At 42.9% G+C, this 18,844-nt stretch overlaps 1 protein-coding gene across 1 annotated transcript in view; it reads right to left on the reverse strand.

Moving 5' to 3' along the window:
* Positions 1 to 18,844, reverse strand: part of cpne2 (copine II) — a 259,830-nt gene that overhangs the window by 66,464 nt on the left and 174,522 nt on the right. The window contains exon 13 of the mRNA XM_080187114.1: positions 2,567 to 2,618. Within this exon, the coding sequence (XP_080043240.1) occupies positions 2,567 to 2,618 (52 nt within the window). The remainder of the gene's footprint in view (positions 1 to 2,566; positions 2,619 to 18,844) is intronic.

Genomic DNA, 18,844 nt, shown 5'->3' on the forward strand with positions numbered 1-18,844 from the left:
GGGCGGTCAGAAGATTGGAAATAATATAAAGAACATCAAAGAATGACAAAAAGATTGCTAAGGAAGGAAAAGCTAGAGTTTGAGAGAAAGCAGGCTAATTCTCTTTTGACACTGACCAGCGAATATAAAGGTGGACAGTTTCTATAGATAATTAAATATGAAAAGAGTGAACAAAATGAGTGTTGCTCCTATAGAAAGTGTGTCTGGGGAACTCATAATGGAAAATAGGACTATGGTGGAAGAATCTGTCTTCACAGGACACACATAATGTCCCAGAAATAATTGTAAATTAGGAAATGGAAGGGAAGGAGGAATTCAGGAAAATTACAATCACCAGGGAAGTGGTATTGAGCAAATTAATGTAGCTGCAGGCTGACAAATCCCCCCATCCGGATGGACTTTCATCCTAAAGTCTTGAAAAAGGTGACTAATGAAAGGCAAAAGGCAGCGGAAGTAGAATCTTTGAATAGTTTTAAGGCAGAGCTAGATAGATTTCTGATTAACAAGGGAGGTGAAAAGCTTAACGGGGGGTTGGCAGGAATGTGTGGTTGAGATTATAATCAGATCAGCCATGATCTTATTGAATGTCAGAGCAGGCTCGAGGGCCAAGTGGTTAACACTGCTGCCTCACAGGGCCAGGGACTCAGGTTTGATTCCCAGCTTGGGACACTGTCTGTGCAGAGTTTCTACGTTCTCCCCATGTCTGCATGGGTTTCCTCCGGGTGCTCCAGTTTCCTCCCACAGCCAGAAAGACATGTTGGTTAGCTGCATTAGCCACACTAAATCCTCCCTCAGTGTACCTGAACAGGCGCCGGAGTGTGACGACAAGGAGGTTTTCACAGTAACTTCATTGCAGTGTTAATGTAAACCGACTTGTGACACTAACAAATAAACTGTAAGTGAACTACTCCTGCTGCTAATTCCTGTGAAAAGATTAAGCATTTCTCACAGAATCATAGCCCACTCATAAAAGGAAATGCCACAAGATTCTTGGTGATCACAGCTCCTGACAAAGCAGATGGTTATACAGAACCTAAAGAAATTTTCAAATCCACAACAGTTCAATGGAGCAACAAATTCCTGAGTCATAGTGCCAACCCTCAATTACAATAAAAATACTCCTCTTATTAAGTGCATCTCTGATGAACATAGTTAAAGATGTTCTGAATGAGTACAAAATGCAATTGTTGCTATTTTCTCCAAGTTCAAAGTTACAGGAAACAAAACGGGGGTAATTCTCTCAGCCCACTGCCCTGATTTAGTAGCTCCGCAGGCCTGGAGACTCAAGTGGAGGCAACTTAGCAGGCTTTCCGATGGGCGCTAAGACCTCTGCGAATCTCCATGTGCTGGATTTCTGATGCCATCAGCTCCATGCCAGAAATCACCCCCCTCCCCCACCACCTGCCCCCACTAGGAGTGTTTCACTCCAGTGGGGTTAACAACAGCTTTTCACTTGCAAGGAGCTGGTAGAGTGAAGAGGGGCCGTTGAGGTCTCCCAGGAGGTCCAGGACAAGGGAGAGTCAAAGTGGCAATGTCCAGGGGGTGCCTTGGCAATGCTCACCGGGCATTAGGCAGTGCTATGGGGACAGGGCCGAATGGGGCAGGGCCTCTGGGGGGTGGGGGATCCCATTGCCATTTTGAAGACTGGCCACATGACAGAAGGAGGGAGGCCATCGAGGTGGGGATTTGACTTACGGGGTATGGGGGGGCGCAGGATTAGGACAATTCTGGGGGGAGGATTCAAGGCTGGCTCATGCATGTCCAGAGGTAATGAGGCTGGCGAGCAATTGAGCTGGCCAGCAATCGATAGGCAGGCAGTGCAGGGCTACTGCGCATGCGCTGATCTACACTGACAGATCAACACATGCGCAGTAGCCTGCTCAGCGCTATGCTGCCGGCCTCTCCAGTGGGAATAAGCCCCGCCCCTTGATTTTTCGAGTGATTCATGCTGAGGCACTCTGCAGTACACAGAGTGTGAGAGATTCGTTTTGAAACTTCCACCTAAAAAACCAGTGGGATTTATTCCAGTTTTTAGGTGAATTCAACACTTACAATTTTTTTGGGAGAATCGCCGCCAACACATACCACAGGCAATTGAAAGATGGAAATGGAAATGGAAATTGAAATATTTTATCAATGAAAACAGAATTTTTTCCTCTTCCATTTTGTTATAGAGGCTTTGTGTTGGATCAGTGCTTCATGGTTTAAAGCTAAGCACTAAATATTTGAGCAGCAATCATATGAACAACTTTCTAAAGTGGGAGCAGTTTGCCAGGATTATTAAGCCATTATTTTCCGATATAAATTGTAGTAATTCATAGGCATTCTCGTTGTATAGCAAAGTCACATGATCCTGGGCATCATTTCACAAGAGCAATGCACTCAGAAAATAACATTAGCAGTAACCAGCACAATTGAGAGGAATTAAGTAGGCTGTGTCATCGTACTGATTACTGTTCATAACCGGGAGCTGGAAAAATCCAAACACAACTAGCTGAAAATACAAGGATGTCTGACTTGGAGAATTGTAGCAAGTGGAGACAGATGGAAAGAATACACTACTAACCTGTACAAAAGGGGTTTGTAGGATTGAAGTTAATGGCAAATTCATGAGACACCTGGGAATACAAAAGCAATGGAACACATGATATTGATGCTTTCCTGAGAGCTGATAGTAATTTTACAACAGCTTATTTTTGTTCTTACTGGATTGTTTCATCATCCTGTTCACATTTCCACATGCTTATCTTAGTATTATTTTCCTCACAGCCCCATTATCTTTGCTCTTAACAACAAAGGTTCTGAATTGCTCCATGGTAAATGTTAATGCAGCTCTATGACTCATTCCTCAGATCTGTGTGTGCATGTGAGAGCCTGGTCCAGAGTATTGTATCCAACATTAGAATCAAGAGCACGAGTACTAATCTATCTCCTCATTCTTTCTGAGAACCATGCCCCATTAATGAGAGGAAAGTCAATCTCCAGTTTATGTGTGTTGAAATATTGAAAAGCTGGATGGAAACGCTTGAGGGAGCACAAGCTAAATCTAAAGACGGCAAGGTACAATTTATACCAGCAGTTTTGGTGCTTATTTATGGAGGTATTCTGGAGTTTGCCTCAATTTGCAAGGATACAGAGCACCTTGCAATGATCTCAACGTCAATTTGGTGATGGTAGTGAAATACTGTGTGCTCATCGTTAGTGCTCTTCAATATAACAATGAAAGCTGGAAGGCAGGAGGAAGTCTCCTTCTGGTCAAGGTCAAAAAAAAGTCACAAATCAACTGCAAGAAGTTCGAGTTCCAGCATCCCATAATGCAAACTTTTAAAAGCACAGATGTAAATGGTAATTTCTCTCAATCTGCTGATTGTTTGACTTTTGATACTGCAACAATTCTCCATTAGCCTTTTAGCTGTTAAAATAACCAGCCAGGTGGATAGAGAATGCACATGTTGTAATATATATATTTCGTCATGGTTAAAACAACTGTTCCGACTTTCAATGGGAGCTGTATCCATTAACTGACTCACTGGGATGCTGTTAATTCAAGTGCTTTTCTATTTTAGTAGCAGTTTATGATGCATGTAGCTGTACTGGCCTCCCATTGCCTCCAAATTTAAGATTACCTTTGTAATTGATTTTTGGAGTATGGAATTGATTTTATAGAGTCAGTGGAATAATAAGAGTTCTAAATTATAAAATAGAGGTTGTGCCTTAGGGGAAGGAAGTATTATTTCTACATGGGCACAGGTGGAAAGAATGAATCAGCTGACACCTCAATCTCCTTTTGACTTACCAGTGCTTCAAGTGATAAACATGTATTTCCATGTAATGCATGACTTGGATTTACTAACCCACGAAATCACAGCTAACATCAGTCTATTTTTATTCATTCGTGGGCTACAGGTAGGAGCTCTTTTGACGCAGCAGGTAGTGTCACTACCCCTAAGCCAGAAGCTCTGGTTTCAAACCCTGCTTCTGGGCTTGATGGCTTTTATTTGATTTAATATTATTGTCACATATATGATCATGCAGTGAAAAGTGTTGCTTCTTGTGCGCTATGCGGACAAAGCATTTCGTTCATAGAGAAGGAAACAAGAGAGTGCAGAATGTAGTGTTACAGTCATAGTTAGGGTGTAGAGAAAGATCAACTTAATGCAAGGTAGGCCCATTCAAATGTCTGATGGCAACAGGGAAGAAGCTGTTCTTGAGTCAGCTGGTATATGATCTCAGACTTTTGTATCTTTTTCCCGATGGAAGAAGGTGGAAGAGAGAATGTCTGGGGTGCGTGGGGTCCTTATTTATGCTGGCTGCTTTGCCGAGGCAGTGGGAAGTGTAGAGAGAGTCAATGGATGGGAGGCTAGTTTGCATGATGGATTGGGCTGCATTCACAAATTTTTGTAATTTCTTGTGGTGTTGGGCAGTGCAGGAGTCATACCAAGGTGTGTTACAACCAGAAAGAACGCTTTCTACAGTGCATCTGTAAAAGTTGATGAGAGTCGTAGCTGACATGCAAATTTCCTTAGTCTTCTAAGAAAGTAGAGACATTGATGGGCTTCCTTAACTACAATGTCGGCATGGGGGGACCAGAACAGGTTGTTGACTGTGGAAGATAAGTTGGTAATGTTGCCAACCAGATCAATTATGAGTCTGTAAATCCTTTGTACACCTGATAGAGGTGAGAGTGGGAGAGTTTCCTGATCAGCCATGTTGCGGAAGGCAATGGAAAAGCAATATTGCCAATTGTAATGATGGCCCAATCCAATGGAAGTCCATGGTTGCCAATCTTACCTGAAGGAGGAGAAGGAGGGCTTTGAGCATAGCAAAGCCAACATTTATTGCTTATTGGCATTGAGAAGGTGTTGAAGAGAACCTTCATGACAACTGAATGGCTTGCTAAGCCATTTCAGTGGGTCTGGAGTCATGTAGGCCAGACTGGGTAAGGACGGCAGGTCCTTCCCTCAAGCACAGTGAACCTGATGGATTTTTAGAACAATCCAGTAGCTGCATGGACATCATTACTGAGACTAGATGGTTATTATTTGGTTAACTGTATTTAGATTCCCCGGCTGCCATTCAAGTAGGAGTATATGATGTTTGCACACAACTATCAGACATAGGAAAGTTTGCACTGCTTTATAATATTACACTTCAGTCTACAGTCAAATTTCAAGGAAGATTTGGTGTGTAACTGATTTCAATACAACTGAATTTAGACAATTAGCATGTCTCGTAGCTGACTAGCTTCTGAAACAAAAAAAAAGCTTTGTACCGAACAAGTCGGCAATGTGCAGTCAAATACATGATTATTAAAGATAAAAAGAAAAAGCAGACATCAAAATCCAATTTGCATCAAGACTCTTATTCTGATGAAGGCTCCTACCTCAGACCCCAGTTTATCACATATGTTAATCAACCTGCTGTGTGTGTTTGCAGTAATCTGATTTCTGCATATAAGGTGTTAATTCAAAAGCACAGGACCTTATGTCTCATTGTGACACATCCTGAAAATACATCAGATGAAAACAGTTTGGACCTCTTATGTAGTACAGAGCTTATTTTCCTTGTTCAGGACAATGGTACTCCATGTGGGCGGCACGGTGGCATGAGTGGCACGGTGGCACAGTGGTTAGCACTGCTGCCTCACAGCGCCAGGGACCCGAGTTCAATACCCGGCTTGAGTCACTGACTGTGTGGAGTTTGCTCTGGACACAAGGAATTCTCCTAGTATCTGCGTGGGTTTCCTCTGGGTGCTCCGATTTCCTCCCACAGTCCAAAGATGTGTGGGTTAGGTTGATTGGCCATGCTAAATTGCCCCTTAGTGTCAGGGGACTAGATAGAGTAAATGCATGGGATTATGGGGATAGGCCATGGACGGGATTGTGGTCGGTGCAGACTCAATAGACCTAATGGCCTCCTTCTGCACTGTAGGATTCTATGTGAAGGCAGGAACGCTTGGACATAAGTAAGGGCCAGCAAATAAAAGTAGCACGTGTTCACAGCTTTAATGGAGAAAGTGGTTCCAAGGTGATTACACAGTGGTGTAATCAAAAAGCAGAATAAGATATTGGCTGGAATTTTACCGGCCCGCCTGCCACGGGAATTGGAGCGGGCGACAGGCAGAAAATAGAAAGGTCCAATGACCTTGAGCAGGATTTTACGGTTTCGGGACAAGCAAGGCCATAAAATTCCGCCCATTATGAGTGGGATGACCAAAAGAGATGGGCTTTAAGGAGTATGTTAAAGGAAGAGAGCGAGATGAAGAGATTTAGGGAGCAAATTCCACAGCACACAGATGCTGTGTGTAAGGCACAGCAGCAAATTGTGCGATAATGTGGGTTGCACAGGAGGAACAGAGAGTGAGCGAGTTGTAGGTTTTAAGGAGATTACAAAGATACAGAAGGGCAAAATAAAAAATTTAGTTTGGAGCTGATGTAGGAGCAGGAGTTAATGTCCTGTAATTCAAGGACAGGAGTGATTAATGAAAGGAAATCTGTAGCAAGGGCAGAATACAGAAAGTCGAAATTTGGATGAATTGAACCTCACTGATGCCAGAGAAGAGCCTTAGAATAGGCATAGCTGGAGATGACTGCTGGAATCCTCCCAAAAAATTTCTAAGTGTTGAATTTGCGTGAACACTGAAATCATTCACGTTTTTTTCAGTGGGAGTTCAGAGTAGAATCTCCCAAACTCTGTGCACTACAGAGGCCACCAGCGTGAGTATCATTAAAAACTAGGGGGCAGGGCCTATTCCTGAGCTGAGTGGGCTACTGCGCATGCGCTGATCTATCAGTGCCGAGATCGGCGCACGTGCAGTGGCCGTGCACTGTCAGTCTCCCGACTGCTGGCCAGACCTGTGATTCTGCATCGTCAGCTGTGCCTGGCCCCCGCCGCCCAACGGCCTGACTGTTGTAAGAATTCTCACAACAACAGGTTAAAGTCCAACAGGTTTATTTGGTAGTAAACGCCACTAGCGTTCAGAACGCTGCTCCTTCGTCAGGTTAGTGGAAAACTCTCCACTCTTGATGAAGGAACAGCATTCCAAAAGCTAGTAGTGTTTACTTCCAAAGAAATCTGTTGGACTTTAACCTGGTGTTGTGAGACTTCCTACTGTGTTTACTCCAGTCCAACGCCAGCATCTCCACATCATGACTACCCCCGACTATTCCTAGACCCACCCTGATGTCCCTCCTCCCAACCCGTCCTGATCTCAGCCCTTTCAATCCTTAAACCCTCCCCAATCTCCAACCCTCCCAGTTACCCTCTCCCCGCGTGTAATTCCGACCCTCCCAGCAGGTTGACTACAACCCTCCAGCACACCCTGATCTTTGGCCTCTCTCCTTCCCCTGCCGATTCCTATGCAGAATGGCAGCAGAACTCACCCCCCACCTCCATTGATTGCCTTCTAGGCCCTGACCCCTAACAAGCCCATCCTATATGCCCCACCACCTGGCACTGCCCTATGCCTGATGGGCAGTGCCCAGATGGCCCTGGGCATGGGCATTTTGCCCCTTGGACAGTACCAAGGGGCACAGGAACCCCCGGCCCGCTGGGAAGCCCCGATTGCGCCCCCTTCACTCCAGCGGGATCAGGCACTAGCTCCTCATTGGTGGAGAGCTATTCTAAACCCCGCCGGAATAAGCCATTCTGGTGTGGAGATGGGGCAGGGGAGAGATGCTTGTGAGCCTGGAGACTTCAATCCCAGGGTCTGTTAATTGTATTTAAATCACATTCAAATGATCATTTAAATGGCCTTTGCACCTCCTCACTTTTTTTTGACGCCGCCAGAAATCCAGCGGTGGGAGACGGTAGTGGGTGCGAATGCACATGTGAACCCCACGAATTAGCCAACGTGACAATCTCCCAGCCCGGTGCGCTAAAAAATTAGAGCAGCGGGACGGGAGAATCACGGCTGATGTGTGGGGCTAATGTAGAAGTGAAAAATGTTGCAGAGGCAGGAGGAGACCGATTTTGTATTGGAGTGCAGAGAGTCAGAATCTCAGCTTGTAAGTGAACAGTTAAGAACAGTCCTGCTGAGTTGGAGGGAATAGATTGGAAAGGGAATGAAATTACTGGTTAGAATTCTAAATTTCTGTGGGGCTAAAAATGAGGACTTTGGTTTTCACGTTAACAGGTGGAGGAAATTGTGGCTCATCCAAGTTGAACAAGCAGTCTGGCCCCACCAAAGCTTTGTGTTGTCAGCGGACATCAGAAAGCTGACCCTTAGTGATGTCACTAATGATAGCATGGATTTGAGGAGGAGGAGGATTAGAGTCACCAAAGTTGAATCCATGGGGAATTCCTGAAATAGGACTCCTGTGAGATAAGACAAGAAACCATTACTGGATAACTTCCAGCTACAACTGAATGGATAGGAGTGGAACAAGGTAAAGGCATTCTGAATGAGTTAGATCAGGCTTTTTCAAAGTGGGATTTGTGACCCACGGGTGGATTGCAGGCAAGTATTAAAAGGGTCTTGAGTTCCCCAAAGATCACCTTATTTAGGTGCCAAGAACTGCACACACTACAGATGTGGCCAAATACCTCTCCCTTGGCACCTCCAACTGTAAGAGGCAACAGTGAACAGGTCAGCATGCCCTGCATGTACATTACTTAGGTGCCAAGAACTGCACACACTACAAATGCGGCCAACTATCTCTGCCTTAATTTGTACTCCCTTGGAACCTCCGACTATAAGAGGCAACAGTGAGCAGGTCAGCATGCCCAGCATGATTTTTTGACACCAAGCTTCCTGTATGTGTGTGCTTCTGGCAGGAATTCACTTCGAGGCGAGCTTCTTCCATTTGTAATCAAGACAAGAGGACAGTCGACAAGGATCATTTTTTACAAGGGACGGCCAGACACTAATAGGCAGTGTACCTACTAACCAGGATCTCACATTGGAACCTGCTGGAGGGTGCTGCTCCGGAGAGTCCACAACAGGATACAGCAGTGTTACTGTTTGCCCTAGTAAGAAGTCTCACAACACCAGGTTTAAGTCTAACCAGTTTATTTGATAGTAATCCCACTAGCTTTTGGAAATGCTGTTCCTTCGTCAGGTGTGTGGAAGGTAAGCTGGCATCTCTACATCATGACTGTTCGCCCTATACAGAGTGCCAGGCTCTCCACTGAACAGCCTACAAATAAACTAAAATTGGCAATATATCAGCTTAAAGATGATTTCTCAAGGTATGGTTTTGTTAACACTGACAACGCAAATCAGGTTGCAAAGCCCATGTGCGTTATATGTGGGGAAATACTGGTGAATGAGTGAACGCGGCGTACGTTCCAAAGCTTGGTCCATGGGCAAAAGTGGGTCCTAGGAAAAATACTTTGAGAAACACTGAACAAGGCTGCAAGAGAACAGCAAGTGGGTCTTAGGGCAATGAATTCAGGGAGGGCATGAGAAGAAATGAAAGGGAGTAGAGAGGGATATTAATTCAGGGTGAGGGCCATGGGGTGGGATAGGGAGTGATGCCTCTGTAAAGTAGGAAGCAGCAATTCATGAGCTCCTTACATCTGTTGGATTTGAGGATGAATGGGGTCTGAGGAGAAGAGATTTGGAGGTCCTCACATCAATTTGTTTTGTTACTATTCTATTCTGCATCATAATTGCCATCTATTAAAATCCTAAATCACCAAGTGTGATGCTGCTGGATATCCTTTGACTGCTAAGTTAATTTATTACTTATTACATGTCTTCTGTCATTTATACTTTAAGGAAACTAATAACTTATATTTTTTAAACCTTGAAAAATGAAAACTAAAATCAGTCCAGGTTCTTGTACCAATCCGCTGTTTAATGATGTTAGTGTAATGAACCCAAACCCCAAAGTATATTAGGAAGTCAGGCTGGACCCAACAATTTTTTAATTTTAGCATACATATGAGGATAGGATGCTTCGCTTCAGGAGTAATTTTACTTACAAATTAGGGATCTTTTATCAAAAAAAACTTAATTCATGACAGTTTAAATATAACTCTTTACAAAATGAAACAGCTTAACTTTTAACAGTTGAACAATAAGTTAAAAAATGAAAGGAAACAACTCTAATTTCTAACCTATCATTATTTCAGTTCCAAGTAAGCAACATTCCTCTTAGACTTAAACTTCAGGGCACTTAATGATGACTTCATACAGTGCCCCCTCACCCCTGCACCCAGCATGAAGATCTTCAGCCAATTCAGTCTGATGTGTTACAGCCAAGAAGTCACATTTACACCTGAGGCTTAACAGAAATATAGCCTGCTTTGAGAGGTCACTGGTTTATCACTGCTCATCACTGCCATAGTATGCTACCTCTTCTCCCTTGTTGGGGAAACAAAAAAGTGACTGACTAACCCACACTAGTCTTCTGTTGAAGTTTAATTTGATGCTGGAATCTGAACATTAAAGTTGGCTTGTACAACAGTTTAGGAATCCTGTTTTTCATTCCTGCTTCCTTTCAATCTTGGCACTTGATATCTTCATGGCTGTGACTGGGCATTTTCAGGGACTAGTTTTTCCCTCCCATATGCTATTATGCTCATTTTTGTTGCAAACAAATCATTTGGGATAAAGATGATTTTGGTTTAATTAATAGTACTGAAAAATTACAAATGCTAGTGCCATTGATGTTTTGTTTAGTAGTCTCTTCTCAAATTCACATTTTCTCCAAAGTATATCTCCATACTAACAGCTTGCTGTTAAACAGCAATGTAATTACTTTGACATTATATAATTTTGCTGTTCTAAGCTGCTTCAATTGGTATGCCATTCACAAAAAGTACAATGACCATCGTGTTACTGCAATGACATTCATTACATGATGCCGAGGGCTATTTATACCCTGTCGTCTCTCCTATGGCTCTTGTAAGCCAGTTACTCCAACATAGTGTCAGTGGTAGAACTTTTAACTCTGAAGTTGTGAGTTTTCCGTGGATTTTCACCAATTTGGAGTGACTTGGGAGCTCCTTAAAAATGGCGACTAGGTTCTGATTCTGGTGTTCCTGACCCCAATACCGGGAATTCCAATTTTCACTAGGGCCTTTTAATGGGGTATGGGTTGAGTTAGCTTGTGAGTCTGCATCCTATAGTCCTGACCTGGCCAGCTTCATCAGAGAGATAGGCATGTTCCAGTTCTTTGAAATGTTCATTGAGTTGGGGCAGCTTTTTAATTGTTGTGGTTCACATCCCCTTAGGAGTGTCATGAAGCATAGTCTTTTATTCATCCATGGGATGTGAGTGTTGCTGGTTGGGCCAGCATTTATTGCCATCTCTAATTGTCCCTGAACTATGTAGTTTGCTAGGCCATTTCAGAGAGCATTTAAGAGTCACCTACATAGCTGTAGATCTGGAGTCACATGTAGACCAGACCAGGTAAAGACGGCAGATTTTCTTTCCTAAAGAGCATTAGTGAACCAGATCAGTTTTTATAACAATCAACTATAGTTTCATTGGAGTTTTAATTCCAGATGTTGAATTTAAATTTCATTATTTGCCATGGTGGGATTTGAACCCTGGTCCCAAAAGCATTACCCTGGGTCGCTGGCTTATTAGTCCAGCGACAATACCACTACACTACCACCACTCCATGTCTGTACAAAGGAATTTTCTGAAAGGTAAGCTCAAAAAGTCCTTCCCATGCACACTATATCAAGCTATAAGTCCCTCCCTCCACCCACCTCCCCTCATATCTCCAATGCTAATCTATGCCATTCTACCCACCCCCATGGCCCCTCATGATCCCATGCCAAGTTGTGGCACTTCCATGCCCATTGGTTCTGTACAATGTTTAGTGGGTTAGTTAACAATAGTGACAATAGGGTCATAAAGGTCCATGAGTGGTTGGTGGTGGATCATTATTTGGCATAGGGGACTTGAATGCTTCTCCCTGCCTAGACAGGAAACTATGAAGTCCTTTGATGAACATGGTGAACAGGGGGCACTTCTGAGCATGAAGATTAAATCGTTTAGGACTGAGATTAGAAGAAATTTCTTTACCAAGAAAGCAGTAACCCTGTGGAATTCGCTACCACAGAAAGCAGTTGAGGTCAAAACATTGATGAAGGGTCACCCAGACTCGAAGTGTTAGCTCTATTCTCTCTCCACAGATGTTGTCAGATCTTTGAGATTTTCCAGCATTTTTCAGTTTTTGAAGAAGTTAGATATAGTTCTTGGGTAAAGGGGACCAAGGAGGTAGGGAGGGGGAGGGAGAGTGAATCAGGCTATTGATGATCAGTCATGATCATAATGAATGGCAGAATAGGCTCAAAGGGCTGAATGGCCTACTTCCATTTTCTATGTTTACCTTGATGAAATATACTTTGAAATTAATTTGCCAATTAAAATGCCTATTTTGCATGTTTATTTATGTGTGAGAGGGGCTGCATAATACAAGCGCATGGAGTTAACATTTAAAAAGATTATCGCTGCAACTTTGCATCCAATGATATTTGCAGATTAAATACTGGTTCCATTTTTAATCCAGGGATGTTGCTGTCTCATGGCAACAGAGACATCCACAATAAACATCTGTCAAGTCCCTAATGATGTAGGACCTCTCATTCATACTCCATATGATCCTAGAGAGAACTGTTCACACTGTCTAATACACTTGGTGCAATAGAACGGGAGTCTACCAGCCACTGAAGTGCGTCTGTAGCTAAATAACAAGGATGTTTTGAATTTGACACGTGAACATTCATAATCTATACTACAACAATGAACATTTGTGTGTTCTGCAAATCACTGTATGCAGAAATGCTGATTTTGGGAAAGAAAACAGATTAGTATTGATAGAATTTACCTGAAAAGTGATGACCCACACTTAACTTTTTTATTCACTGAATATGCATTTCAGAACTTGCCATAGCAACGAGGCTCTTAAAATAACTGCAAATCAGACTAGGGTAGATCGTCATTATGATCAGCGCAAGGCAAGAGCTGTATAAAAGAATTGAGGACTCAGGCTGAGTTAGCATCAGCCTCATTCACATTTCAAAATTCACCTCAGCAAAATACATCCGAATATCTAAAAGAGTTCAGAGTAGTACTCAATTCATTGAGATATCGTGCCAGCCCCAGGTTTTTAGTGAATATCTAGCACTCCCCTCCCTGAAAGAGCTACACTTACTGGGGTCAATTGAATAGGTAAGGGTTTCAAGGAATATGAAATTGAGAGATATAAATGGATTTAATATATCGAGCAGTGATGATCTAATTTAATAATAGTACAGGCTTGTCAACACTCTTGTTCCTATATTGATCAATGGATTAAACTTCTTTGAGAGATGGTAAAGTAATTAGTGATCACAATGAAAATCAGATAGTTTTTTCAGTAAAGAAGATTTCTGGTATACAATATACGGCCAACTAGGGGCATGACATTAAATAGTTGCGTGCCTGGAAGGAAAAAAGTGATGGATCCTGTAGTATTAGGGTAGTTCAGGGTTGAAAGGATTGGTTAATGTGTGCAACTGGAGAAAGAGGACCATCCATATGATGGTGTGAGAAAGACACATGACTGACTGTTGAGAAAGAGACAGCTCATGATTAAACTTGGTAACATCTAGGGGAGGATTTTCTGGCTGTTCTCGCTAGTGGGATCTTCCGGTCCTGCCGACAGCGACCCCCTGCCATGGGTTCCCCGATGACAGAGGCTGCGAGCAATAGGAAACCCCATTGAGAGTGGTGGGACTGGAAAATTCCACTGCCTGCCAATGTCTCTGCAGAACATGCCATGGAATTGGTGTGTGTGTGTGTGTGTGTGTGTGTGTGTGCGGTAGTATCCCACCCCATATCTTGTATGAAGTTATGTTCAGCCAATAAGCAAGTTATTGTTCAGACATTTGTATGTCTCTGCAATCATTCCTTAGCCAGTCGTAACCAACATACAAGAAGGTCTCAGAAGTGGTATGGTACAACAGTTTCCAACACTCTCCCTCAATCTGGGTTTGCCTTGTTACATTTCTGGGTAAATTGCAGACTAATTAAGAAATCTTGATTATTGAGATTAGATAACATCTCTATTATTGTTATAAACTGCAATTTCTGGGATGGTCAAGGACAGTCAAATACTAATTTACACACACAAAGCCCCACAAACAGCAATGGCCAGATCATCTTTGTTAGTGGTGCTGGCTATGAGGGTAAACATTGGTCAGGGGACTGGGGAAATCATCTGCTTTCTATTGCACAGTGAGGGCGACTTTCAGGATTGTACAGCAAATGTATTCACTTCACTGACTTCCCCTAATTCCAATTAAAAATGTGAGGAACCCAACAGTCATGGGCAGTCGACGAACAAAACCTTGTTGAACTCTTTGTAATAAAAGGCATCAGGATAAAGGATCTTCCAATTAATCAGTTTCTCTGTTTTATATTTGGCAGGAGGGACGGAAAAGAACAACCAAGTCTAACGATGCTGACCATAGATCATTCACAGAAAAAACAGTCATTCTCAAGGACCATTTAATGAGAGGAATGCATAAGATTTCCCAACTTCTGCTGTTTAATTGATATATCTTTCCCCCTCAGGTAGTTGCAAAAGCAAAATTAGTTTTCCTCCCAAAATGAACTTGTTTACATCGTGCACACACATTCAATGCCCAATTCGTTTGTTCGTTAGATTTGTTTGTTAGTGCTGTATAGCCACAGACAATTTAGCAGCAAACTGAATTCAACAATATGAAGATCAATTTAATTAAAACGTTTTACAGACCCAATGACCCAGAGAGAACTGCAGTTTGAAGAATCCCGGCGTTTGAACCTCATTGACTGTAGGTTGCTCAAGCACAGGTGTATGTCTGGGTTCAGCTCATTGGCATCACCCAGCAAGGTGACTGTTTCCTGTAAGACCCTCACTCATTAACAGGTAGGACCCTGTTCCCTGAGACAGGTCTTACAGGCTTGCCGCAGCTTAAAAGTTTCTTGTGATGGTGGTAGCTGAATCAGAGGCAGTAGCTGCGATAGCAGCGGCAGAGCATCCCATTTCAAGGAGGGGCAGTGGGATGAAGTGGGGAAGCGGGGGAGGGGAACACTGTCAAAATTCATGGGTATATTAACCAGGGATGTGAATTTAAAGAGAGTGGTCCAGTTGATGATGGAGCACAAGTTAGAAAGAGCAGGGGAAGGTGTGGAAGAGGAGAAACAGACAGTTGATCAGTGAATTAGAGTGTATCTGCCCACAGTTGATGAGCACTATTGTCTAGTCTCTGAGGACCAGCTTTGAAAGGTGACTCTGGACGTGTACCTTCCTGAAGTGAGCTAAATGCGTCCAAGAGTTGGTTTTGCAGTCAATAGCACCTCTAATTCAGAAGATGGCGGGTTCAAACCTCATAAGAGGTTTTGGGGGGGATGGGATCTCATTAAATGTGAGGAATGGTTAGACCACTGCCTTCCTATCTAAGCGTGATTCAGGCTCCGTAAAACAATAAGTGGGCAGGAGCCAAAATTGGCAGTGCACTTGCCAATTAAAAAAAAACTAATAGCCGATTGAACTTGTTAACAAGCCAATTGACAGCTGGCTAAAAGGCAGGGAAGAAGGTGGGGATTTCCTGCAGGGTTCCCTTCTGCACAATGGGGGCAATACCCCCACTTTTTTGTACCTCCCAGCTGGCCTTTGAAGCTCATCCCCCCTAGCCCCTTTGTCTTCCCTCCCCCAACCTTCCTGGGTGTCTGAGCAAACCCCAAAAGCTTGTGGGTTTACTATCAAATAAACTGGTTGGACTTTAACCTGATGTTGTGAGACTTCTTACTGTGTCTGAGCCCTTCCCCTCCCTAAAGACCAGGGACTTAGGACTTAGTTGGGGATTCATTACTCTTCTTTCTGGGGCTGCCTGCAATCCTGGCAATGCCCTGGAGCTTCTGACCAATCAGATTGTCTGTCAGCTCTCGCGAGTGGGACTTGCTCCCACTGAACACTGGATATTACAGTCTGTGCTTGTTTTACCATTGGCCGTCTCTTATTGCCTTTTTAAAATTGGTTGGTTTTGTAAAGGGGAGGGAGGGGGTGCAAGAAATACCCCCAGTTCCACCTCCGTAAATTTCAGCCTGTGGAGTTGAGCATCTATTCTAGGCTTGACTCTAACACTGAGTGCAGGCTGCATCATTGAGTGGGATCTTAAGTCGAGACCCTATCTACCTCCTCAGATTGATGTAAAAGTTCCCTGTCAAATGAAGAATAGATGCCCTGGACAATCTCTGTCCCTCCCTCAGCCAATATCACTGTAAACAGATAAAAGCAAAGTACTGCAGATGCTGGAATCTGAAACAAAAACAGAAAATGCTGGGGAATCTCAGCAGGTCTGACAGCATCTGTGGAGAGAGAAGACAGCCAACTTTTTGTGTATGGATGATGCTTCATCAGAGTTGAAAGCAAAAAAAAAGACAAGATTTATATTATGGGGGGAGGGGCTGTAATTGGACAAAGGAAGTGTAAATGGTGATGAAGGCTGAGAGGGGTGCTAGAAGTGTTCATTAAATGATTGGAATGTGTGAATGGCAGAACAGAAGTACAGATTATTAAGGGACTTTCTGAGAAATCTGGCAGTTGGCCCTACTTGGAGACAGGATGGAGAGTGAGATTTCAGAAGTGGAAAAATAGAAGTAAGAATGAAAAGTGATAAAGGTGGATGGATGAAATGAAAAGGAGAAATGAAATAAAATAAATGGAAATAGGGTGAAGGTGGAGGAGAGAGTTCATGCTCTCAAGTTGTTGAACTCATTGTTCAGTCCAGAAGGTTGTAAAGTTCCCAATCGGAAGATGAGAAGCTGCTCCTCAAGTTTGTATTGGGCTTCACTAGAACATTGCAAAAGGCCAAGGGCGGGCATGTGGATGGGAGAGCAGGGTGGTGTGTTGAAATGGCAAGTGATAGGAAGGACAGGGTCCTGCTTGCGGACAGACCGAAGGTGTTCTGCAAAGTGGTCATCCAGTCTGCGTTTGGTCTCTCTGATGTAGAGTAGACCGCATTGGGAGCAGCAAATGCAATAAACCAGATTTAAGGAGGTGCAGGTAATTTTGCTTACGCAAATCCAAACCATTACATTTCATACCATTAAGCTTCAAACATCTGGGACATCTTTAAGAAAAACATGGTTGCGAAGAAGGGTATAGATGCCATCTATCCAGAGCCTGGTATTAAATTGAATCAAATCAAACGAAGGACAGTCAGCATTTACAAAGTGCCTGTCATATAATAAAATGGCACAAGGTACCTTACAAGGCTGTTCTAAAAAAGGACAGGAGATGGTTACAGAGATAGGGAGGGAAAAGGCCAGGGAATAGTTCAAGAACGTGGATGAATTCTCAAAATTGAGGCTCAGACAGGCAACACATTCACTACGTAGTTTATTAGCTGGAGCAAACTCCAAATGCCTAATACTTCATACGATATTCTGGCTTTATGATTATAGCATTTAATGTAAGCTGATATGGTTCTATTGAGCTAGTTATAATGTGAAGCGAGTTGGCAATTGTCATCTAGCTTCTGATATTTGACCAGCAGAGATATCATTTAGTTCAGGAAAACATTGGCAAATGATGTGCTTCCTTAACATTGCAACTCAGTATTAACACATCCTCTCTCCTCTACTGATAATCTTTAGGAGTCGTACAAGGAGCATATTATAGAGGAAATATTTTAAATTGATCTTCCACCATGACAAAATCACAAGAAATGCACTTGTGATATATTAAGTGAGGCTTATTGGATGGGTGTAAAAAGAATGTTGACGACAGCATCTTCAAACTCCAGTAATTGGATTTGAACAATGCTAGGTTCGATTGAAGAGGGTTCTATTGTATCGTATAATGTATTCAGAAGATCATATTCCTCATACTTTGGCTGCAGACATTACAATAATACCAGTCCCGTCACAGTCATAGCCTCAGATGTGATATGCTGTCAGTATCAACTGTACTAATAATAGTAACTTCCTATTCACAGAAACTTTAACAGATTTAAGGATGTGATTCCGGAAGACAATATGGGCGCAATATAAAAAAAAGCGGAACTTGTTAAGTTCAACTTACGAAAATGAACAGGATAAGTTGCTTTCAATTCTCACTATGTGCACTGATGGAGAAGGCAGGGATAGTGCTGAGGAACAGGAGCTTATCATTCCTGCACCATGTGGCAGATAGACAGTAATGGTGCCTCTGCCCCTCACCAAGAACATCACAGGGGATGAAACCCATGCTGCACCATTCACAAACTTCATTGCCCTCCAACTATTAAGATTCACTTGTCTTAAAATAAAACAGAGAAATTGCAATTCAGCCTTTTGATTCTTTCAACCACAATTAAATGTAATTTAAAACATTTATTCCATTAAGTCGGATCATTGAAGAAGATGTTATTGTGACAACAACGACCAACACACTTGACTGCTCAGTGTCATCACTGAAAGATCGATTCAGTTGTTAAACTGAGCAGTTAACAACTAAAACGCCAACAAAATCATCCTACTTGTGTGCAAATATGTATTAGGATGATGGTGTGGCAGATCTTCCTGTATCCCACTTGATAAATAGTTTACCACCCCCCACACTTGGTACCTTGTCTACCAGAAGCTGCCTGCCGTGGGGAGGGTAAGGGGAAGGAAGAGAGGCTGTGAAGCAGAGGCTACTTGCCCGGGGAGAGGAACTATGACAGGCTGTGAGGGACAGACTATCTGCCAAAGTGGTGGAAAGAGAGAGGAAGTTGGTAATTCCCTCTATGATTTTGTATATTGATACTGAATGGTGGCATAGTATGCAGCTATTAAGAAACTTGCAGCCAAATCCAATTCTATCCTCTAACATGCACTTTCCAACAAGGGCCACTGAATCGTGATTAAGTGCATTACAGTTTCTCCTTTTTA

Source organism: Carcharhinus amblyrhynchos, chromosome 4 (assembly GCF_965287045.1).
Source record: "Carcharhinus amblyrhynchos chromosome 4, sCarAmb.v2.hapA, whole genome shotgun sequence".
In the NCBI taxonomy this organism is placed as follows: domain Eukaryota; kingdom Metazoa; phylum Chordata; class Chondrichthyes; order Carcharhiniformes; family Carcharhinidae; genus Carcharhinus; species Carcharhinus amblyrhynchos.